Source organism: Talaromyces stipitatus, genomic scaffold (assembly GCF_000003125.1).
Source record: "Talaromyces stipitatus ATCC 10500 scf_1105507295555 genomic scaffold, whole genome shotgun sequence".
Classification (NCBI taxonomy): Eukaryota; Fungi; Ascomycota; class Eurotiomycetes; order Eurotiales; family Trichocomaceae; genus Talaromyces; species Talaromyces stipitatus.
In genome coordinates, this window is record NW_002990116.1 from 2,815,456 (window position 1) to 2,838,172 (window position 22,717).

Here is a 22,717-nt window from a genome sequence, read left to right on the forward strand (position 1 = left end):
TCTTAAAGTTCAAGGCTTCAATAGAGCAGAAGCTGAGCCAATCAAGTACGCTCTCATACTTCACCTTTTAGTGGATGGGCGACAAAGAATGAATTTACCCTTCCTTATTACTTAGCTTAGCAGGCACAAAGTAATATTAGGGAAGAGGTAGTTAGCAGAAAATCAGGTGTTACTGGATTGCTATTAATGGCGTCTAATCTGGCCTGAGGAACGCTCCCTTCAAGAGGAGCTTGTTAGCAAGCATTTTATGAATCTCCCTAGAACGATACTAAAGAGACCTGTGTCTAATCCCAAACATTAAAAGAATATGGACCGGCGAGATGAGCTACACGAAGCCACGATCTACACAGATAATCAAGCTGCGATATGTGCCACATGCCAGCCAGAGAGGTCTTCCGGGCAGTACATCCTTCAACGGATCGTACGACACCTGGGCCTCCTACGCAATAACCGATCCCAATATTCGTTAATGATGCGAATACTCACTACATCTCGCTCGTGTTCAAATGCGCGTACAACTACAGTGGGTCCCAGCCCACGAAGGGGTCCCAGGCAACGAGAAAGTAGACTAACTTGCAAAGTGGGCCACAACTTCCCTACTTCTGAATAACCTTACGCTGAGCCGTCACATTATCCCCCCCTTCGACAGGTGCTTGCCTTCAAGCATAAGATGAAGGATTAGTCCTAGCGATAGTCGTAACTTGCGCATCTAATTGGTTGCCATCTAAATAAATATTATTCTCCTCCACTTTGAGCCACTTCGGTAGATTCACTGGAGGTCCCGGCCTTTCTAGATACCATTCGTGGAAGGCCTTCAGATATTAAGGTGCATTCTTAAAATTTGATGCCCCCACGGGCTTGGAACTATAAGGGATCTCCGGAAGGATTAGCCTAGGGAGAGTACCCAAAGGTCCCTGGCATATCGGCCATATGGGGACGAGATAGTGATTTTTGAATTTTTGCATGTATGATTCTGATAGGGGTGAGGCCAGTAGTGGTGTTCCGCAGTTTTGTCGAACCGAACTCGATTCTGCCGGACAAAACCGATTACGGTTAGCGTATCCCAAAATAATCTAGCGCTGTACTATGCCTAAAATAATATTAAGTAAACCTCCGGAAGCTCAAATCCATATCAATTTACATGGCGTATATAAAGATTATAGATTAGAAGTTTATATTTTGACACCCTCACCGTTTAGCTATGGCGCTCGTGTTATCAAGAAGACAGAAAATACTTATTATTTTGATTATACTGCTAAGTTTACTGGCTGAGGACGAACATGCTGGTAGATTACCCCTTCGAGAATCCTATTATACACCATTCATATTCGATATTGATATGCTTAGCGATACGTGCCTACGAGAGAATATACGGTTTGGATATGCCTAAATCTAAAAATATTACAGTAGCTAACTCCGCGTTCTATTATTAGATTTGACCGGCAAGAATTCTGTCAAATTCTTCCTTATTTTGAGCTTCATACAATTTCATATACTGGACGAAGAACGCCGTCGCCCTCTATGGCTCTTGCAATATTGCTTGCACGCCTGTCTTACCCTCGACGAGTACGAGATCTTGAGATTTTTTTTGGGCGCTCATTTGGCTATATAAGTACCATTTTTAATGACGTCTTACAACACCTTTATCGTCGGTACAAAAGGCTATTAGAGTGGCATCCTTTACTTACTCAAGAACGCTGTAAAGCGTACGCCCAAATCCTTGAAGCTCAGGGCGCTATTCCTAGGGGCTGGGGTTGTATTGATGGGACTTTTAGGGCGACATGTCGGCCATCTAAAAATCAACGTATTGCCTATTCAGGATATAAGAAACGCCATGGCTTCAAATATCAAGGAATCATCACACCAGATGGCATGGTTCTCTCACTAATTGGGCCCTTTGAGGGTAAGATTGCAGATTCGAATATATTCCAAATATCAAGGACAGACGAACGACTTGAGGCTATAGCTGGCAATGAAAAACAGCTACTTTTATATGGAGATATTGGATATCAGGGATGTCCTTTTGTCCTAACACCATTTCCGAAGATTGGGGAATTATCTGCACGTCAAATCGAGATAAACGATAGGATAAGCGCTCACCGAATATCTGTAGAACAGATATTTGGGAAAGTTCAAAACCAGTGGCATGGAAATGCGCTTTATACCAATATGCAGCCAATAAAACAAGCCGTTGCTGCTTATTATGCTGTATCTATTTTACTCACTAATATAGCTCATGTTTACGTGAGAATCTTGTGAGTAAAAGATATGGAATTGAGACACCTTCGTTAGAGGAATATCTTGGTGTTCCGGATAATGAGCCCTAACCCGTACGCTTTTCCCCTATCATTGAGATTAATTTATCGAGCTTCTCATCAAGATTTTTATACTGATTTTGAAGCTCTTTGACATCCCCAGAAAGCCGTTCCAATTCGCTTTTTTTTGCAACCGATTCAGGCTTTTTTGACGCTTGTCTATCCTCTTCTAATACGTCAACTAAGGCGAATATCGCTTCCTGGATAGACCGCTTTTTTGACGGCCGTGAGGCTGTAGCAGTCTTACGATATTCTGGTACTTTCCTATTATCAGACCCAGTATCATCCTCAGACGGCTTAAGCTCCTCTGGCGCTTGCTTTTTGGATTTTTGCAAGCCTGTTGAGACCAGTTGGTCTCGATATGCAAGCACCAACTGCGAATTTTCCTTATATTTGTTTTTTTCTGCCAACTTCTCAGCCTCATCTTTCTCATATCCGTCAATAAAGTCGTTCCATTGATCGATAAGCTCGTCCAACTCAGATGTAGCCTCCGCCTCTCTACCAGTAACGTATTGAGCCAGGTATAAGCGCCGTTTCTTAGAGAGCCTCTCGATCTGAGATTTGCACGATTTCCACGAATAAGAATGTCCAATAAGGCGCACAAATCTATCCTCAACAGCTTCCCAATATTTTCTCTTTGGTTTATAATCAAGTTTGAGGGAACTGTACTCCGTTGGACTCTTATTTCTTCGCACTCTTATTTCTTCGCACTCTTATTTCTTCGCACTCTTATTTCTTCGCACTCTTATTTCTTCGCACTCTTATTTCTTCGCACTCTACTTTATGCGCGCTCTCCCGCTGCGCGGTGCAGATAGGGGGCTCCCGCGTTACTTAACTACGCGTATTCTCGGGTTACTCGACGCGTTGGATTCCGACGCGTCGAATAAACCCAGCCATATGGATCTATTTAGTAGACACCATATTAAACCTCTCCACCTCGGTGGAGCAGTCTATTGAAAGATCGGCTGAGGTAATGCGAGATTCTTTCGATTACTACTATTTAGAAAGATGCCTAGGGGCTTTCCGAAAGCCAAATTGATCGCAAGAGGGATATTGGATAGGAAAACCACCCGACACGAACCTGTTCTAGGAGAGTGACAGGGCACCCTCGAGTTCAGCCAGCTCTGAGATTGAGATAGAACCCCAACGTTATGAAATTACCAGTGAAGCTATCTCAACGAGGGCTGGAACGAAGCCTAAGTGCTCTTAGAAAGTAATGGAAGTTGTTAAGGCTGACAGAAAAGTGGTTGCCGGATGTGTTAAGGGCAAGGCCTACACTGAGACCGAACTACTTATCATTCTGGACAGACACAGCGCACCGCTTTCTAAGTATAAAGGCATAGGGTGGGAACTGAGCTAGGTTAGTAGGAGTCAACACAAGTATTATGCCAGGCGGGTATTACAAGTATTGACTTCTGCAAGACATGGTCGGCTGCTAGAGGGAGACTTCTAATAGTAACGGGAAACTACTTTATTATAGTAATAAAGTAGCGGGCCGTAGCACTATGAGGATGACCAGAGGGTAACTAGGAAGAATGTGTTCCTAGCTCGTACCTAGGCCATGGCTATCTAACTGGTATCTTTGCTTCCAACCCGTACTTGGGCCACAGCAGCGTGGTATCGCCGGCACCTATACTGATATTTTATTGGTATCTGTGTTTTCAACTCGTACTTGGACCGCTACTGTGTGGTATCGCCGGCATTTATATCTATTAGATTGGCAATGTGGTATCGCCGATATATTCTTTCTAGGAGGCCTACGGAGATCTTATAGTGGCTCGAGAGGACGGATGCGCATGTCGGTCGGCTTAGAGAAGGAGTGCATTGTGCCTGACTCGTACTCAGGTCCCTGGGATATATATCCTAGCGCGGTATCGCCCATAATGCAATTGCCTTTGCGGCTGGCTTAAGGTGCAAACTCCAGAGATGTTGATAGCAGCAGATCTTTTGGCCTGGGGTTCTGCCAATAGGAATGGGTAAAATCACCACCGAAGCGAGAAGGCAAGGTGGAAGATGGTATTGGTATCGACCGGACTTGTTAAGGCTTTGCCACAGGCGACCGCGAGCCGCCCAACTCCTATTGTCTCTGGCGCTGACCGGCGAGTCACTCTTGTGATTGATGGACACGTGGGAAAGGAAGTACCGATAAGCTCTGGGTTACCTCAGGGCTCTCCGGTGTCACCCATTCTCTTTGTTCTATACGTTCATGGGCTATCAAGAGCCATTGAGAGGAGCGTGCCGGAGGTTCGATGTCTATCCTTTGTGGACGACCAAGGCCTAATAACAGCCGCAAGCTCAGTGAAGGAGGCTTGTAGGACCCTTGAGAAAGCCGCGGAAGTAGCCATCGAGTGGGGGGTGGCCAACGGGGTACAATTTGATCGCAAAAAGACTGAGGCCGCTTTCTTTTATAGACGACACAGACGTCAAGTGGCTCAAAACATATCTCAAGCCCGGATTAGGGTTGGAGGCGAGTTAGCAACTGTCAAATCTACAGTACGGTGGCTCGGGATACTCCTAGACAGCCAACTTACATGGAAGAGCTACTACAACGCTTGAATTAAGACAGCAAGAAATACGATAATCAGGTTAAACTCACTCTGCAGAGCTAATGGGTTACCTCCAGCATTAGTGAGGCGCATACAGAAGGCTACAGTGCAAGCCCAATTGCTGTGGGGTGCTGAGATATGGTGGCAAGGCCAGAAAACATGGGCACAAAGGATCCAGATTCTAATTAATAAGCAAGCCAGAGGTATTACGGGCATGTTCCCAAAAACCCCAATCGGAGCCCTAATCAGAGAGGCAGCGTTAGAGCCAGCGACAGTCTTAATGGACGCTAGAGTGGCTCAATATACAGCGAGGCTACTGACACTGCCTGACACGCATCCTACAGCACAGATACTTCCAGTCACCCTCAGACATGGTGACCTTCACGCACAACCTGGAGAGCAACCACTGGACGACCGGGAATGGGCCTCTAGAGACAACAAGGTGCTAAATCGACTCGGCCAAAGGCTTGCAAAGCACCTCGCTTAACGGCTGAGCAGAGACCCCTCTGGAGGAATTGAGAGAACTGAACAATGCGAGCTCCAAGGCTTCCCAGGCTCGATCCGAGTACTTGACAAGGAAGAGGCCCTAACAGAGGCTAATCAACAGCGTGCTGGAACAACGTTTTGGTCTGATGGCTCCAGACTCGATACAGGACGTGCAGGAGCCGGTGTCACTTTACAGGCTGTACCTAAAGGCCCCTGGGAACACGTAGAAGTGCCAATGGGCCACGGACACGAGGTCTTTGACGCAGAACTAGTGGGAGTAGCCACAGCCCTTGAATGGGCACTGGAGAGGCAACCTCTTGATCCTATCTGGGTGTTACTTGACGCACAGAATGCTATTGATCGCCTCAGATCGACAAGGCCAGGCCCTGGGCAAGCCCTTGTTCTTAGGGCTCACAGGGCAGTGGAGAAGCTAGCCATGAGAGGTCAGCCAGTAACAATACAATGGGTTCCAGGCCACTCAGGAGTGGTAGGGAATGAACAGGCTGATCAAGCTGCTAAACGCGCAGCTAGTAAACAGACCGCACCTGGTTTTGAGCACCTGTCTCTAGCGTACGTTAAACGGGCTTGCATGGAAGCAAGGAGAACTGCAGTATCTGAATGGGCTCGAATCAACGCTGTACAAGGCAGGCATAGAGATGGACGTGTCTACAAGATGCCTCGAGGCTGGAACCTTGACCCAGTGGCTGGAAAAGCCCCAAAAAGACTGGCTAGTCGGTACTACCAGCTGAAGACAGGACATGCCCCAATCGGCACCTATCTACACCGGATAGGCCGACGGGAATCGCCTGAGTGTCAGGCTTGCAAGGAGCCTCATGAGACAGTGAGGCATGTGCTTTTTGAATGCCGAGGACGCCGTACAGGACGGAGGGCTTTATACCGAGCCCTTGAGAAAGCTGGAGTGCCGCTACCTACAGCGGCCGAGGAAAGTCCCGAGGCTAGGCTATTTGCTGAGCCTAGAGCGACGCAGGGTTTGCTGCAATTCATGGCTGAAGCCAACCTGTTTAATGATAATGAGCGGACAGCCAGAGAGGTTGAGTCTAGCGATGCGTGGGGGTGGGATACGTTGGAGGAAGCTGGCCCAGGTGTCACATTGGATGATGAATAGGGATAAGGGCACACTAGTCAGGGTTTGTACGGACTAGGCGTGCCCACGGGTTTGGAACTATAAGGGATCTCCGGAAGGATTAGCCTAGGGAGAGTACTCACCCAAAGGTCCCTGGCATATCGGCCATATGGGGACAAGATAGTGATTTTTGAATTTTTGCATGCATGATTCTGATAGGGGTGAGGCCGATAGGGCGTCACCAAGACTTCCAGTGGTCTGTCATAGCCAGTAGGGCTGGGTACGGACAATAAACTTGATTAATAATAATAATAGTACTTAGTTCTTCATAGCACTTTGACATAAATTACTTGAATACAGCAGTGAAATTCAGCAAGCATTCTAACTCGTACGGGCACCAGGCTGTACGGGGGATCTCTTCTATCTTAGTTTTGTTACCGTCCCAGTTATCGTCCATACTTCGTTACTTACCACTCGTCTCGCTCCATTGATCATTGATCGGAACCTGTGCGAGGTTCAATTATCCTAACGTATCACGACGCACCGCTGTTAGAACTGAGGTGGATCCAGGTCCGTGACACTGCTCCAGTCCATATTTATCCATGAGATTAATTAGCTCTATAGCTTGGTTGTCAACCTGCCTTTAGTGCGTGCCTGTCTAAAGTGGATAGTGTAAATTGAAGTCTTCAAGTACAGTATGTTAAGCGCCTAATGTTATCTGCCTGCGAAGGGTGCCTAGTATGGAATTTTTGCCACTAGCTAGCCTTGGGTTGTAAACGTTATGAATCTATATTGTGCCGTGGGTAGCTGTATGGAGGGTTACCGTGCTCAGATCTTTGTCGTGATATCGGATCTCCCACGTAGCTGAATCTAGCTTTCTGTTCACATAGAAACAGACGCGTGGTCAAATATTGTAGTCTTTTCGTGGCGTCGGCTGTAGTAAGATATGGAACTGGCCCCTGAGGGCTAGTGAGTACGTTGTAAGCAGTGTTGTTGTCAATATTTTTATTATCAATGCCGTCAATCAATATTGACAATTGATAAGGAGAATATTGATTGACTATATTATCAATATTTCTTGGCATTCGGGAACGGTCTTGGCAACCCACATCATTTTTCCCCCTCCATTCTCCAAACTGTACAGAATAATAACAATACTCGATCGATATAAAACTATGGACTCTGAAATAGACCCATCTCTTCTATCAGTTCCACTCACCCAAGATTCAACATCAAGGCCAAGAAGTATTAGGAAACTATCGGCTCATGAGACATGGTCACATACTCGTACGCCGCGAGAGGGAGAACCAGAGCGTCAAGGAAAGAACCGTCTTTTCTACTGCAAGTACTGCGAATCCTACAGTGCTCAAGCAAGTAACAATTTTCGTGATCATCTTAAGAAAAAACATGGGATTGATATTCAGCCTACACCCGAAGGTCCCTGGCATATAGGCCATATGGGGACGAGATAGTGATTTTTGAATTTTTGCATGTATGATTCTGATAGGGGTGATGCCGATAGGGCGTCACCAAGACTTCCAGTGGTCTGTCATAGCCAGTAGGGCTGGGTACGGACAATAAACTTGATTAATAATAATAATAATAATAATAATATTCAGCCTACATTAGGTCCAGTTCAATCTGCAACACTGGATCAGTTGCAACAGTTGTACCTCCGAGCAATATCATCAGGCCAAACACAAGAGATCGATACTCAAGTTCTTCAGAAAGTCCTAGATAAGGACATGATTAATGAGGCACTTGTTTCATTAATTGTTGCGCGAAATCTCCCATTTAATGTTGTTGAATGGCCTGAATTTCATGTTTTTTGTCGACTACTAAATCCAGAGGCCGACAACTTCATTACAACGGCACACTCCGAAATCGCAAAGAAGATTGAACAATCATATGAAAGTCAAAAGGATACTATACGGAAAATCCTTCAGTCAGCAGAGTCAAGTATCCATCTTTCACTTGATATTTGGACATCACCAAACAAGCTTCTTTTCCTTGGAATTTGTGCCCATTTTGTTGGACGAGATCAAGGAAAATTATCAAAAGCTCTAATTGGGCTTCGTACAGTTGCAAATCATTCTGGAGTAGAGCAATTTGCTACTCTTCTTCTTCTTCAAGACTACGGTATCGTACAAAATATCGGATCTATTATTGCCGATAATGCAAGTTCAAATGATACCCTTTGCCGTGCAATAGGTGAATACCTTAATAAGGAAGAAGGGCTCCAGTGGAATGCTTTATTCAAACGTATCCGCTGTATTGGCCATGTGATTAACTTAGCTGTACAAGCTTTTCTATTTCATAACTACATTGAAATAGATCAACTTGGATTATACGAGATCCAAGAAGAAGCAGGAGAGCTTGCAAGTGATATCTCTATCCAGCAGATATTTCGTGTCATGGGACTATTAGGAAAATGTCATAACATAGTTATACATATCCGTGGCTCAGCTGCTCGTACAGCATATTTTAAGACTCTTGCAGGTAGAATGATTCCTCTGGACAACCGAACAAGATGGAATAGCTGGTCTTATATGTGTGAGGTGGCACTGGATTACTCAAGTGCAATTGATACTTATACAAAGGAGTATCTTGATGATCTTCAGGATGATTATCTAACCCTGAGTGACTGGTCAAGGCTTCGTACAATTAATCAATTCCTTAAACCATTCCGTCAAGCAACTCTAGTTACTCAAGGACATCAAGCAACGATCGATCGTGTACTCTTTACGATGGATGTCCTTATTATAAATACTTGGAAAAAACCGTTGTAAGTACACATTATATGTGATGGACGCTCAAGGCCCAGAAACAACTTCATTTCTAAGCGTAGCAGTATCGACGAAGAAAACTAAGTGTGAAGAAGAAGAAGAAAGGGGAAAACTGGCGCTGAGCCTTGAGGCTCTCCAAATACACTCTGTCATGGGATGGAGGCCTTATGGGGAAAGCGGTCTAAAAAGGCAGAATTGTAAGATCCTATCAACCAACTTGTTTGTAACTTAGGCCTTCCCTTCCTCTTCTCCCAAGCTTAGGATTATCATTAGAATAGGCTTATTGAGACGTCACATTATATTAAAATTGAAATTTATCTAAAATATATAGGTTCAATATCGTGAAGATAAAGAGATATGCTCTCGGGTTCAGAAATGCTGGGATACTTTTGATATATATTACAGCAAGACTGATGACTCACCTCTTTATGCTGCTGCGCTTATACTTCATCCAAACCGTCGTACAAGATATATCCACGCGAATTGGAGAACGACCTGGCAAAAGCCTGCGATAAACAAAGTTAAGAAGCTTTGGCGCACCTACCGAGAGAGGGCTCCTCCTCTGGCAATACTAGGGCCATATAGCAAAGCTTCAGAGGACCCCGACAAAGAACTTTCAGAGTTTAATCAGATTGTACGTGACCTAAACAGTTTTACTCGGCCAGCAAGTCAGGATGAGTTTGATGATTATTGCAGTGGAGAGCCATATGATCCTGGAGATGAATCTGCTCTTTGGTGGTGGTCTCAAGAGAAACAAAGAAAGCGTTGGCCAAGGCTCTCACTCATAGCAATTGATATTCTTTCTATTCCAGCCATGAGTGACGAGCCTGAGCGAGTCTTTTCAGGAGCACGCCGTACAATATCATGAGATAGATCAAGGCTAGGGGCTGAGATTATTGAGCAGGTGGAATGCTTGAAAAGTTGGCATCAGAGTGAACTGTTGAAGGAGGATTTTGAGAAGTAGGTAGTATAATCTATGCCAAGAAAATTGAATTCTATGTGAGTGAAATTCGTTGTCCTATAAACATCCTTTTGGTATTCTAGCCATTACCTTATGGTATTATTTGTATCTAATAGTGTATTTAAGTATTTGAGATAACTAAATAAAACATTTCCTAATAGAATAAGTCTAATCTTAGAGAGAATAAGTGTATTATGGTGAATAGAGTAGTTTACGAGTGTCAAAATATTTTGATGTGGTCGCAATTCCGTAATGCCAAGGAATATTGATAATAATATTGTCAATTGTCAATATTATATTGACAATGTTCCATATTGATTGAATCCATATTGACTAATTAAAAACAACACTGCGTCTGACTGCATCGGGGTGGGCGCTAAGCCTCCCGTGGACGCAGCTCTTGGCGGTGGCCCGTGCGCCGCAATCTCACGCGTTGCGGTGAAGGGGTCAAGTGGTAGGATTTGACGGCTTTGTAGGGCGTTAACGTAGGTTTCTAGGCTCTCTAGCCTCGTATTGAGGGTTGTTATAAGGCCCTGTTGCGTGTTGATCACGTTTTTGGCGGTTGTAAGTTCGACAGAGAGCTGGTGGACCGCCTCTTGCATCTGGCTCCTCAGGTCCTCGATTAGGCTCATCACGAGGCTATCCTCTGCAGGAGCGCTCACTGCACGCATTGCGGCAAGTGTAATCTTCCTCTTTGGAGCCGCGCTTAATCCAGACCGAGCTATAGGAGTCCGAGGTCCCGTACTCAGCCTAGAGGCCTTCCTTTTCTCGATGGTTATTCCTGGAGCCTGCTGGGATTCTCCAGCCTGTTGTATCGCGTGTATGGTGTCGCGGTTATCCAGAGTTGGTTCGTTGGACTGTTTCTGGCTGTCACCAAGTCCGACAATCGGTGCAGGGGTGGTTTGAGGCAGCCGTAGCGGTTCCTGGGTGGGTGTCGATGAATCGACCCCAGATACGGATCCCATGATTTCTGGGTCACCAGTGGCTCCTGGGGGCCACTCTGGACTTGCCATGAGGTTTGTCGATGCTTACTTAGTAGCCTGCAAAGGCCCTTTAATGTAAAGAAATCGGTGAATGGATCGTTCGAAGCCAACCTCCTCGGTTAACTCCTTGGTCATTGATCTCCCCGCATCTAGAGCATTAATTGATACCGGAGCAAACAGATTAGCCTTCATCAATCAGCATTTAGCTGGCTTGCTAGTACGCTACTTTTAGACCACATTAGTCACCTTGAATAACACCCTTAAAGTTCGAGGCTTTAATAGAGCAGAAGCTGAGCCAATCAAGTACGCTCTCATACTTCACCTTTTAGTGAATGGGCGATAAAGAATGAACCTACCCTTCCTTGTCACTCAGCTTGGCAGGCACAAAGTAATATTAGGGAAGAGGTAGTTAGCAGAAAATCAGGTATTACTGGATTGCCATTAATGGTGTTTAATCTGGCCTGAGGAATGCTCCCTTCAAAAGAAGCTTATTAGCAAGCATTTTATGAATCTCCCTAGGACGATACTGAAGAGGCCTATATCTAATCTCGAACATCAAAAGGATGTAGACCAGTGGGATGAGCTTATAGATAACTTAAAGCCTTTGAGTGCTTACCTTGAGATCAGCAAGAAGCCCGAGCCGGAGATACGAATTATGCATGGGAGATCTTATAAGAAGAGTCATGAAGCTTCAATGATTCATATGAAGAAGGTCTTTCATCAGGTAAATCAGGATTAACTAGAATTAGTGACCACAGTTCCGCCACCACTACACAAGAGAGACTGGCGCGAGAATGCAAAGAAGGCAGCCAAATTGGATATCGCTCTCATCAGCGCGGTGGGATTCGCGAGGCACGCGCGCTAGCCTAGGGTAGAGCTCTGCATGACGAGCCTCTACAAGATCGATAAGCGCTTGGATGAACTCAACCACCCATATGAACTGGAAGAGCCAGAGATCAAGGAAATCAAAAAATAGTTACCACAGCAGTATTAGGAGTTTGTGGATGTCTTTCAGAAGTTAAAGTCAGACGAGTTGCCTCCGCCTAAGCTATATAATCACAAGATCGAGCTAATCAAAGAGCAAGAGTTAGGTTACAGCCCAGTCTATCGACTAGGAAGAGAGGAGCTGGAAGCCGCAAAGGAGTATATTATTGATAACCTGAATAAGGGGTTTATAGTGGCTAGTCAGGCACCGTTCGCGTCTTCAATCTTAATAGCTAAGAAGCTAGGAGGGGCTCTTCGTTTTCACGTCGACTATCGGAAGCTTAATTCCATTACCAAAAAGGATTAATACCTATTACCATTAGTTAATGAGATGTTTGAGAGATTGAGCAAGGCGCGTATATTCACGAAGCTTAATATCCGACAAGAATTTCACCAGATCTAAATGCATCAGGATTTAGAGGATCTCACAACCTTTCGGTGCCGTTACGGGACCTTTAAGTATTATTATTATTATTAATCAAGTTTATTGTCCGTACCCAGCCCTACTGGCTATGACAGACCACCAGAAGCCTTGGTGACGCCCTATCGACCTCACCCCTACCAGAATCATACATGCAAAAATTCAAAAATCACTATCTCGTCCCCATATCGCCGATATGCCAGGGACCTTTGGGTGAGTACTCTCCCTAGGCTAATCCTTCCGGAGATCCCTTATAGTTCCAAACCCGTGGGCACGCTTAGTCCGTACAAACCCTGACTAGTGTGCCCTTATCCCTATTCATCCGGGACCTTTAAGTATAAGGTTATGCCTTTCAGAATCACAAATGGACCGGCGACCTTTCAAAGGCTAATAAATAACATTTTTATGAACTATCTGGATAAATTTTTAATAGTATTTGTTGATGATTTGTTAATCTATAGCGACAACGAGCTGGAGCACGAGGCTCATGTCAAGAAAGTACTAGAACAACTACAAGAAGCAGGCCTGCAAGCAGCTATCCACAAATGCGAGTTCTACGTCACGACGACTAAATATTTAGGTTTTATCGTGACTCTAGAAGAGATCAAGTGTAAGGGCTCATTCAATAGTCATATTGGAAGCTAAGTACAAGAATACCAAACATGGAGAAAGAAAGAAAAAGCTAGGAATGTGAGGCTATCTGCAAACAAGATGTATTGTCGTGATCACGTGACAGAATCACGAACCCCCCTACGTAACCCTAGCATGTGACTACGTAAACCGAACTCTGCGAATAACCTCATTACTGACCGTCACATCAAGGTTGACTTGTCGAAGATTGATGCCGTAGTTAAGTAGACTATGCCTACTACCATACATAGGGTGCAATCGTTTCTGGGTTTCTGCAATTTCTATTGTAAATTCATAGAGGCATATAGTTGAGTAGTAGCACTGTTGTATCAACTCACACGGCTGGATATATTATTTATATGGAGCAAAGCTTGTCAAGAGGCTTTTAATCAGTTGAAAGCGCTTCTTATGAGTGCTCCTATCTTAGCTCACTATTAACCAGAGCGGCCGACTTGTGTGGAGACAGATGCCTCTGATAGGGTAGTTGCTAGGATATTATCTTAACTGCAGGAAGATAAAGAGTGGTACCTAGTGATCTATTTTTCTTATATAATGACTCCTACTAAATTGAACTACAATATCCATGATAAGGAGATGCTAGCCATCATTAAAGCGTTGGATGAATGGAGGCCGGAGTTAGTCATACTGCAATGTGAGGATAGGTGTAAGATTCTCTCTAATTATAAGGCATTAGAGTATTTCATGACTACTAAGAAGTTAAATGCTGGGCAAGCACGTTGGTGCGAGTTCTTACACAATTATTACTTTATCCTAAAGTATTGTTTGGGACAAGTGAATGTATTAGCAGATATATTAACATGCCAAGAAGGTACAGAACAAGAGAAAAACCTAGATCACCATCATTAGACCCTTCTTCCCCTGGACGTGCTTGATTCTCAGATTATACAAGAACTAGGCCTATTGGAGGTTGCTGAGATTTATACTTCCATCAATATTATATTATGAAGCCGTGAAGGAGGAGTCCTATCTAGCTCTTTTGAGCAAGAATAACAGTTGGAGTGTGTCAGAAGGTCGTCTCCTCTCCGGTGTCACCTATCCTGTTTGTTTTGTATGCTCATGGGCTGTCTAGAGCTATTGAGAGGACCTAAGACAGTTGAGTTACTGCAACTCAAATGCCCTACTGAAAAGCCAGGATGTGAATGTGTTTACGAAGAAGAAGCTCACCTATACCATTCAACGATCGAAACAGACAAGTGTCAAGTACCAGGATGTTTACACCATGACGAATCAGACTGGATATTATGAAATATCAGACTATGAAACTACTATAACCAACACCAAGCGGAGCCAAAAGTTATGATCGCTACGACAACTGAAACCGACGCAGATTACAAGACAATTACGATACTCGCAAAAATCCAAGGGAAAGGTATCCGAATCTTATTGGATTCAGGAGTGACAGGCAACTATATGAGTCAAAAGTTTGTACACCTTAACAAGATACCCGTCAAAACAACTGACGAATGGACGAAAATCGTTGGAATTGATGGAGAAACAATTACCGAAGGGTACAAAAAGAAAACCAGTGGAATACTCATGAGATCAGGGAAATACGCCACGACAATCACGTTCAACATTGTACCAATGGACACTCAGTATTATAACGCAGTATTAGGAATGGCATGGCTAAAAGAATAGAACCTAATAATTGACTGGGCCTCCGGAACAGTGGCAGTCGACTCCAGCATGATAAAGACAAAGACAGAGAACAGAGATATCGAGAAGATATTGAATCTTCATGAGGAATCAGGGACATCCTCAGAGAAAGGGCAAGCTAATACCCTAAGAAAGACACGGAAGGTGACGTGGACTCAGGAACTAGAACAACAAGAAAGGAAAAGGGAAATTAAAGCGCAGGCAAGACAGATTGCAACAGTACGACCAAAGCCTAAGGAACTTTACAAGAAAGAACTGGCCGAAGTCAAAGCAAAATTACCGGAAAAATACTACAATTACATCGAACTATTTGTGAAAAAGGAATACCGACTACCAAACCATCCAAAAGAGTATGAAGTACGAATACCATTGAAATCAGGATTCAAGGTACCCTCAGTCAAGCAACATTACAAATCACAAGACGAACTAGAAATGGAAGATAAACTCATTGAGGAATTTCTTGCTGTAGGATATATCCGCGAAGGACGAGGATCGGCCTCAGCAAGAGCATTATTTGTACCAAAGAAAGATGGAACCAAGCAAATAGTTATCGACTACAGAGCACTCAACAATAGAACTGAAGATGACACGAACAAAGCACCACATCAGGAGCAGAAACAAGATCTACTCTAAGGAGCAAAAATCATGACAGTCTTTGATATCCAATGGTGTTATTACAATCTCTGAATGGCTGAAGAAGATATTTGGAAAATCGCATTTCTTACGGATAAAGGTCTGTATGAATGGGCAGTTGCTCCAATGGGACTGAAAAGACTACTAGCAGAATTCGCACGATTTATGATATATGTTTTGATACAGTACCTTAACAAAATTGTTGCAGTATACTTCGACAACATCATTGTATACTCAAAGGACCCTAACGAACATGAAGGACACGTGTGACAAGTTATGACAAAACTTATGGAAGCCGGACTTACGCTCAAGATCAAAAAATGTGAATTTGACATAACCACAGTCAACTACTTAGGAATGATTTACATACCGGAAGGACTGAAGATTCAACCAGAAAAAGTAGATGCTATTACGAATTGGCCAACGCCAGCCAACATCAAAGAAGTACAAGGATTTTTAGGAGCCACTGGATATGTCAGACGCTACATTCGGAATTACTCTGAACATAGCCGATCTATGACGGAACTCCTGAAGAAGGATGAAGAATTCGTATGGAATAACAGACGACAAAAAGTATTCGACAAGCTTAAACAACTAGTTACTGAAGCACCAATTTTAACACTGGATGACCTAGAAAAACAAAAGATTATTAGATTAGGCGCATCAGAATACATACTCAGAATTGCACTTGAACAAGTAGGAAGCGACGGCATTGTGTAAATTGTTGCCTTCTACTCAAGACAATTCATAGTAGCAGAAAGGAACTACGATGTTCATAATAGAGAACTACTCGCAATAGTAGAAGCATTCAAGCAATGGAGATACTACCTGCAGGGAGTTAAGGAAGAGACAATTATAAAGAGTGACCACCACAACCTGAAATACTTTACAACGACAAAAGAACTTACTAGATGACAAATACGATGGGCTGAATATCTATCCAGATTTAAGTTTCGAATTGAACATATCAAAGGAAAAGAAAATGTTATTGCAGACGCACTCAGTAGAAGACCAGACTATACTATTGGGATTGAACAGCCAAAGACAAATATCCTAAAGGAAGACGAAGACGGAATACGCTATAATGTTAAAGTAATACTAGTAGCAATAATTACAGTTAATCACCACGACTTTCATAACTGTATGATCCAAGCAACACAACAAGACAAGATACTTACGACAGCAATTGCAAACAAAGAAGCACAGAAACAGAGTGGATTAGCCTTATAGCAAGAATCAATACTAGTACTATCGATAATAATTATTGAAATCATCAAGATGCACCACGACCTACCAGCACATGGACACCAAGGAATCGACCAAATAATAAGAAAAATACAGCAATCTTACTATTTCCCAAGGATGAGAAAACACGTTGAAGACTACATAAGAAAATGTGAACATTGTAACAGAAACAAGCCAATTAACCACAAACCCTACGGAAAAATGCAGATTCTAGAAATACCAGAAGAACTATGGTAAAAGATTACAGTCGACTTTATACAAGGTTTACCAACATTGAAAGATCTAATTACAGGACTTACATATACGGATGTAATTGTTATTATTAACAGACTCACAAAATATGTCATTATGAGACCAGTACAGAAGAATCTTACAGCACAATAATGCGCAATACTGATGATATGAGAAGTATTTGCATGGACCGGACTACCAGATGAGATCATATCCGACAGAGACAAGCTATTTACATCGAACTACTGGCAGACAATCACAAGAACATGTGGAATGACACACAACCTATCAACTGCAAATCATCAACAGACTGATGGACAGACTGAAAGAATGATTTAAGCAGTTGAGCAATACCTCAGACATTACCTTGATTGGAATCTGGAAAATTGGGTAGAACTATTACCGCTAGCATAGTTTGCAATAAATAATACTACAAACGTATCAACAGGACAAATTCCTCATTTCGCCAACCTTGGAAGAATACCAAGAATGAGTTGGGAGACAGTCAAAAGAGAAGGAATGTCAGAAGAAGTAATGATTCAATTAGCTCATATGCAATTGATATATAAGACAATGTCAAGAGATATTATGTGGGCAGAGCAGAGAATGAAACGATACTACAACAGTAAGCGCGAGGACGCATCAGCCTTATAAGTGGGAGAGAGAGTTTACTTACTACGACGAATACCAGGATCAAAAACTTTTAACATCAAGAGCAAGCGACCAAGCAACAAGCTCGACATAGTCAAATTTAGACTATTCACGATTAAGGAAAAACTCGCTAATGATAACTATAAACTCCAATTACCAGCCAGAATGCGCATACACCCAATATTTCATATCTCATTACTGGAACCTACAAAAAACCCAGAAAACAGTGATGAAGAAGCAGATAAAGAAGAATACAAAGTTGAGAAACTACTTGAAAGAAAGTTAGAAAAGAGACAAATCTATTATTTGGTTAGATGGAAAGGATACGGACCAGAGGACGATACATGGGAACCTATTAGGAATTTGAATTGCCCTGAGAAGATTCGGGAATTCCGGCAATCAGTTGGTCAAGGAAAGAATTATCCAGGACGGAAGGATCGAAAGCCTCGATATCAGCAGAAGAAGGAAATTCAAAAGCAGCAGTTAAGTTTTGACGAGCTCTAAGAGCCTCTGACTCTTTTTGACGCTCAGCCTCACGCTTTCTCTCTTTCTCTTCCTCCTCTTCTAATTTTTCCAGTTCCTCTATTTCTTTTATATCATGAGCAATAAAGTCGCCAGCACGTTTTTAAAGAAGATCCTCTTGTTTTTGAATACGACGTTGCTGAGCAAGCAGCTCAGCTATTTGATCTTGAACTTCAAGTTCCCGAGACATTAACTCATTTTGGGTCGCAATAAGCCGCCGCCACTCTTTATCGGAAAAAGATATAGGTGTCTGAATACACTTCACCCCCGGAGTTTTTGCACACTCACTGCAACGATTGGACTCATTGGGACATTTGACACAGATTTTATTTAAATGAGAATAACAAACGCAGGGAAAGACTATTTTGAAGCCTTCCTCTTTGATGTGACGAACGAGATTTTTCTTGCGGATATTTAACTTTGAAGACATGGTTAGCTCAGAACCATAACACGAGCAACATTTTAGGAAGCAAAATAAACCTACAGCGCAGATGGGATACACAGACTATTTATTGAGCTGTTGGGACGTCAGCCTTCAGAAGAGGGAATTGTCAGAATAAGCACGTCACAGCTAATGGATAAATTGTCACACTTACCCAAGAAGGTTAGCCTAGGGCTTTACCTATCACAGGATAGTGCAGAACCAAGAATAGACTAGGACAAGTTAGAGCTAGGAACTAATCAGGCGATTAGACATATTGTAGCGGAAGATACAATATGTATAATCAAGCGATTATTATTATTATTATTCAAGTTTATTGTCCGTACCCAGCCCTATTGGCTATGACAGACCTCTGGAAGCCTTGGTGAGACCCTACAGGCCTCACCCCTATCAGAATCCTACATACAAAAATTCAAAATAAATCACTATCTCGTCCCCATGTGGCCGATATGCCAGGGACCTTTGGGCACTCTCCCTAGGCTAATCCTTCCGGAGATCCCTTATAGTTCCAAACCCGTGGGCACACCTAATCAGTACAAACTCTGACTAGTGTGCCCTCACCCCTATTCATCCTCCAATGTGACACCTAGGCCACCTTCCTCCAACGTATCCCACCCCCACGCATCACTAGACTCAGCCTCTCTGGCTGTCCGCTCCTTATCATTGAATAGGTTGGCTTCAGCCACGAATTGCAGCAAACCCTGCGTCGCTCTAGGCTCAGCAAATAGCCTAGCCTCGGGGTTTTCCTCAGCCGCTGTAGGCAGTGGCACGCCTGCTTTTTTGAGGGCTTGATAGAGAGTTCTTCGTCCTGCACGACGTCCACGGCACTCAAAGAGCACATGCCTTACTGTCTCATGAGGTTCCTTGCAGGCCTGACACTCAGGCGATTCCCGTTGGCCTATCCGGTATAGATAGGTGCCAATTGGAGCATGTCCTGTCTTTAACTGGTAGTAACGACTAGCCACTCTTTTTGGAGCTTTTCCCGCCACTGGGTCAAGGTTCCAGCCTCGAGGCATCTTGTAGACACGTCCATCTCTATGCCTGCCTTGTACAGCATTGATTTGAGCCCATTCAGATACTGCGGCTCTCCTTGCTTCCGTGCAAGCCCTTCTAACGTGCGCTAGAGATAGGTGCTCAAAACCAGGCGCGGTTTGTTTACTAGCTGCACGTTTAGCAGCTTGATCAGCCTGCTCATTCCCTTCAATCCCTGAGTGGCCTGGGACCCATTGTATTGTGACTGGTTGGCCTCTCAAGGCTAGTTTCTCAGCTGCCCTGTGAGCCCTAAGAACAAGGGCTTGCCCAGGGCCTGGCCTTGTCGATCTGAGGCGATCAATAGCATTCTGTGCGTCAAGTAACACCCAGATAGGACCAAGAGGTTGCCTCTCCAGTGCCCATTCAAGGGCTGTGGCTACTCCCACTAGTTCTGCGTCAAAGACCTCGTGTCCGTGGCCCATTGGCACCTCTACGTGTTCCCAGGGGCCTCCAGGTACAGCCTGTAAAGTGACACCGGCTCCTACACGTCCTGTATCGAGTCTAGAGCCGTCTGACCAAAACGTTGTTCCAGCACGCTGTTGATTAGCCTCTGTTAGGGCCTCTTCCTTGTCAAGTACTCGGATCGAGCCTGGGAAGCCTTGGAGCTCGCATTGTTCAGTTCTCTCAATTCCTCCAGAGGGGTCTCTGTTCAACCGTTGAGCAAGGTGCTTTGCAAGCCTTTGGCCGAGTCGATTTAGCACCTTGTTGTCTCTAGAGGCCCATTCCCGGTCGTCCCGTGGTTGCTCTCCAGGTTGTGCGTGAAGGTCACCATGTCTGAGGGTGACTGGAAGTATCTGCGCTGTAGGATGCGTGTCAGGCAGAGCTAGTAGCCTCGCTGTGTATCGAGCTACTCTAGCGTCCATTAAGACTGTCGCTGGCTCTAACGCTGCCTCTCTGATTAGGGCTCCGATTGGGGTTTTTGGGAACATGCCCGTAATACCTCTGGCTTGCTTATTGATTAGAATCTGGATCCTTTGTGCCCATGTTTTCTGGCCTTGCCACCATATCTCAGCACCCCACAGCAATTGGGCTTGCACTGTAGCCTTCTGTATGCGCCTCACTAATGCTGGAGGTAACCCATTAGCTCTGCAGAGTGAGTTTAACCTGATTATCGTATTTCTTGCTGTCTTAATTCGAGCGTTGTAGTGGCTCTTCCATGTAAGTTGGCTATCTAGGAGTATCCCTAGCCACCGTACTGTAGATTTGACAGTTGCCAACTCGCCTCCAACCCTGATCCGGGCTCGAGATACGTTTTGGGCCACTTGATGTCTGTGTCGTCTATAAAAGAAAGCGGCCTCAGTCTTTTTGCGATCAAATTGTACCCCGTTAGCCACCCCCCACTCGATGGCTACTTCCGCGGCTTTCTCGAGGATCCTACAAGCCTCCTTCACTGAGCTTGCGGCTGTTACTAGGCCTTGGTCGTCCACAAAGGACAGACATCGAACCTCTGGCACACTCCTCTCAATGGCTCTTGATAGCCCATGAACGTATAGAACAAAGAGAATGGGTGACACCGGAGAGCCCTGAGGTAACCCAGAGCTTATCGGTACCTCCTTTCCCACGTGTCCATCAATCACAAGAGTGACTCGCCGGTCAGATAGAAATGAGATCACCCAATGTATAAGATCTCCATCCACGCCAGCCTCTCTGAGCACCTCTACCAGTTTTGCTAGGATGACATGGTCAAAGGCCCCCTCAATATCCATAAATAGAGCTGCAGCCAGCTTCCCATTTGCCCAAGCTTGATGGATCTCCTCCACTAGACATGCCACAGCATCAATTGCACTGCGTTGCCGACGGCCTCCAAATTGACCATCATGGAAGAGGTCTTGAGCCTCTGCAAAGTTTGTAATTAACTCTGCTACGAGCTTCTCAATTACCTTGCCTAGGCACTTCAATAGGCTTATCACTCGATACGCACTAGCCAGTGTGTAGTTGGTTTTACCGTTCTTTCTCAGTAGAACTCCCTTGGCTGTTTTCCAGACACGTGGATGTATCCCAAGCCTAAGGCACTGCCTAGTCAGGCTAACCACACGCTCTGAGTCTAGATTCCATAAGAGCCTGATAGCCCTGAAGTTCAGTAAATCTGTACCTGGAGCTTTCTCTAGTCCCTGGCTAAAGAGGGCATTCTTAACAACTTCCTCGTTAACCAGCTTGTGGGCCGATCCTCGCTCAGGAAGCTGTAACTCCATGTTACTGTTTGGAGCCTGTGGAAATGCACGGTGTCTAAAAACCTCCTCCTTCTCGCTAAAGGTGGCTGCAATCACCTCCCCTGAGGCCTCATCGGTGAGGGCTGGTGTGGTGCCTTGTGTTTGTGGTTTAGTATAGCGTAAGGCTGTCCAGCACCGTTTCTGATCTGGCAGAGAGCCCTCAGACGTGCCCTGAAGGAAACCCTCCCAGCACTCTCTTTTAGCTCTCCTGATCAGTGAATAGAAGCTCTTACGTGCTTCTCGATGCTCCTCGTCGCTAATCTCACCCGCTTGGTAGGCCTTACGAGCCTTGGAATACACGCTTCGTTCTGCCTCAATCTCACTGTTCCACCACCGCTTAGATCGAGCACAAAGCCTGATCTGTTTGCAGTGCTTGTTCAGGACCTCTGTCAATGTTCTCTCGATCCACTCGGCTTCACGTTCCACTTCCTCTGTTAAGGTTGTGTCTGTTAGTATTGGTTGAGTCTTTGCTAGTTCGTTCCAGGTGTCTTTTGCCTCCTGCAGAGCCTTTTTGTCTCCTAGTAGAGCCTCTATCTGCCACCCTGTGACTTCTTTCCTTGTGGGCTCTGTACTCGTAGTTGCTGGAGGTTCCCAGCTAGCCCAGATCATAACATGATCTGATGGCGTGAGCCTCTGGCTTTCGATTTCCCATCCAGATAGAGGGCCAAGGGCTTGACTACTGATTGTGAGATCAATAATTGAGACCCTAGTCTCAGTAGATGTTTCAAATGATGCTGTAGAATCTCTAGGCTTATGAGGCCTTGTTGGCTCGTCAGGGTCGTTATTAATAAAGAGGTCATGCCTCATTATTAGATCCTTGAGGGATCTTGCGTTAACCCTCTGGTCGATATGGACATTCCACATCGGGCTGTGGGCGT

General features: G+C 44.5%; 7 protein-coding genes across 7 annotated transcripts in view, besides 11 other annotated features; 5 read left to right on the forward strand and 2 right to left on the reverse strand.

Annotated features, from left to right (window-relative positions):
- Nucleotides 1-1,521: 1,521 nt before the first annotated feature.
- TSTA_121430 (uncharacterized protein) lies at nucleotides 1,522-2,087 on the forward strand (the record flags this gene model as incomplete). The annotated part of the gene is made up of 2 exons (XM_002482347.1): nucleotides 1,522-1,903; nucleotides 1,984-2,087. 2 exons carry the CDS (start codon nucleotides 1,522-1,524, stop codon nucleotides 2,085-2,087), a joined length of 486 nt encoding a protein of 161 aa, XP_002482392.1.
- Nucleotides 2,088-4,328: 2,241 nt separating this feature from the next.
- TSTA_121440 (uncharacterized protein) lies at nucleotides 4,329-6,473 on the forward strand (the record flags this gene model as incomplete). The annotated part of the gene is made up of 2 exons (XM_002482348.1): nucleotides 4,329-4,786; nucleotides 5,360-6,473. 2 exons carry the CDS (start codon nucleotides 4,329-4,331, stop codon nucleotides 6,471-6,473), a joined length of 1,572 nt encoding a protein of 523 aa, XP_002482393.1.
- Nucleotides 4,395-6,212: a mobile genetic element.
- Nucleotides 6,474-7,212: 739 nt separating the features above from the next.
- Nucleotides 7,213-10,005, forward strand: TSTA_121450 (uncharacterized protein; the record flags this gene model as incomplete). Its single annotated transcript, XM_002482349.1, has 6 exons — nucleotides 7,213-7,291; nucleotides 7,623-7,868; nucleotides 8,067-9,166; nucleotides 9,222-9,440; nucleotides 9,549-9,851; nucleotides 9,883-10,005. The coding sequence occupies 6 exons, from the start codon at nucleotides 7,213-7,215 to the stop codon at nucleotides 10,003-10,005; spliced, it is 2,070 nt and encodes a 689-aa protein (XP_002482394.1).
- Nucleotides 8,020-8,045: a microsatellite.
- Nucleotides 8,168-9,199: a mobile genetic element.
- Nucleotides 9,513-9,547: a sequence feature (AT_rich).
- Nucleotides 9,552-10,154: a mobile genetic element.
- Nucleotides 10,155-10,471: 317 nt separating this feature from the next.
- On the reverse strand, nucleotides 10,472-11,191 carry TSTA_121460 (uncharacterized protein; the record flags this gene model as incomplete). The annotated part of the gene is made up of 2 exons (XM_002482350.1): nucleotides 10,472-10,899; nucleotides 10,924-11,191. The coding sequence occupies 2 exons, from the start codon at nucleotides 11,189-11,191 to the stop codon at nucleotides 10,472-10,474; spliced, it is 696 nt and encodes a 231-aa protein (XP_002482395.1).
- Nucleotides 11,192-12,098: 907 nt separating this feature from the next.
- Nucleotides 12,099-12,608: a mobile genetic element.
- A 279-nt stretch (nucleotides 12,609-12,887) lies between these two features.
- Nucleotides 12,888-13,175: a mobile genetic element.
- A 189-nt stretch (nucleotides 13,176-13,364) lies between these two features.
- Nucleotides 13,365-14,015: a mobile genetic element.
- Nucleotides 14,016-14,513: 498 nt separating this feature from the next.
- On the forward strand, nucleotides 14,514-16,226 carry TSTA_121470 (retrovirus polyprotein, putative; the record flags this gene model as incomplete). Its single annotated transcript, XM_002482351.1, has 4 exons — nucleotides 14,514-14,825; nucleotides 14,856-15,419; nucleotides 15,526-15,610; nucleotides 15,781-16,226. 4 exons carry the CDS (start codon nucleotides 14,514-14,516, stop codon nucleotides 16,224-16,226), a joined length of 1,407 nt encoding a protein of 468 aa, XP_002482396.1.
- Nucleotides 14,562-15,158: a mobile genetic element.
- Nucleotides 15,111-17,657: a mobile genetic element.
- TSTA_121480 (chromobox protein, putative) lies at nucleotides 17,556-18,137 on the forward strand (the record flags this gene model as incomplete). The annotated part of the gene is made up of 2 exons (XM_002482352.1): nucleotides 17,556-17,607; nucleotides 17,674-18,137. 2 exons carry the CDS (start codon nucleotides 17,556-17,558, stop codon nucleotides 18,135-18,137), a joined length of 516 nt encoding a protein of 171 aa, XP_002482397.1.
- A 1,023-nt stretch (nucleotides 18,138-19,160) lies between these two features.
- TSTA_121490 (reverse transcriptase, putative) overlaps nucleotides 19,161-22,717 on the reverse strand; it is a gene marked incomplete at both ends in the record, with an annotated part of 6,225 nt that continues 2,668 nt past the window's right edge. The window contains one exon of the mRNA XM_002482353.1: nucleotides 19,161-22,717. This exon is cut by the window's right edge and continues 5 nt beyond it. Within this exon, the coding sequence (XP_002482398.1) occupies nucleotides 19,161-22,717 (3,557 nt within the window).
- Nucleotides 19,422-22,715: a mobile genetic element.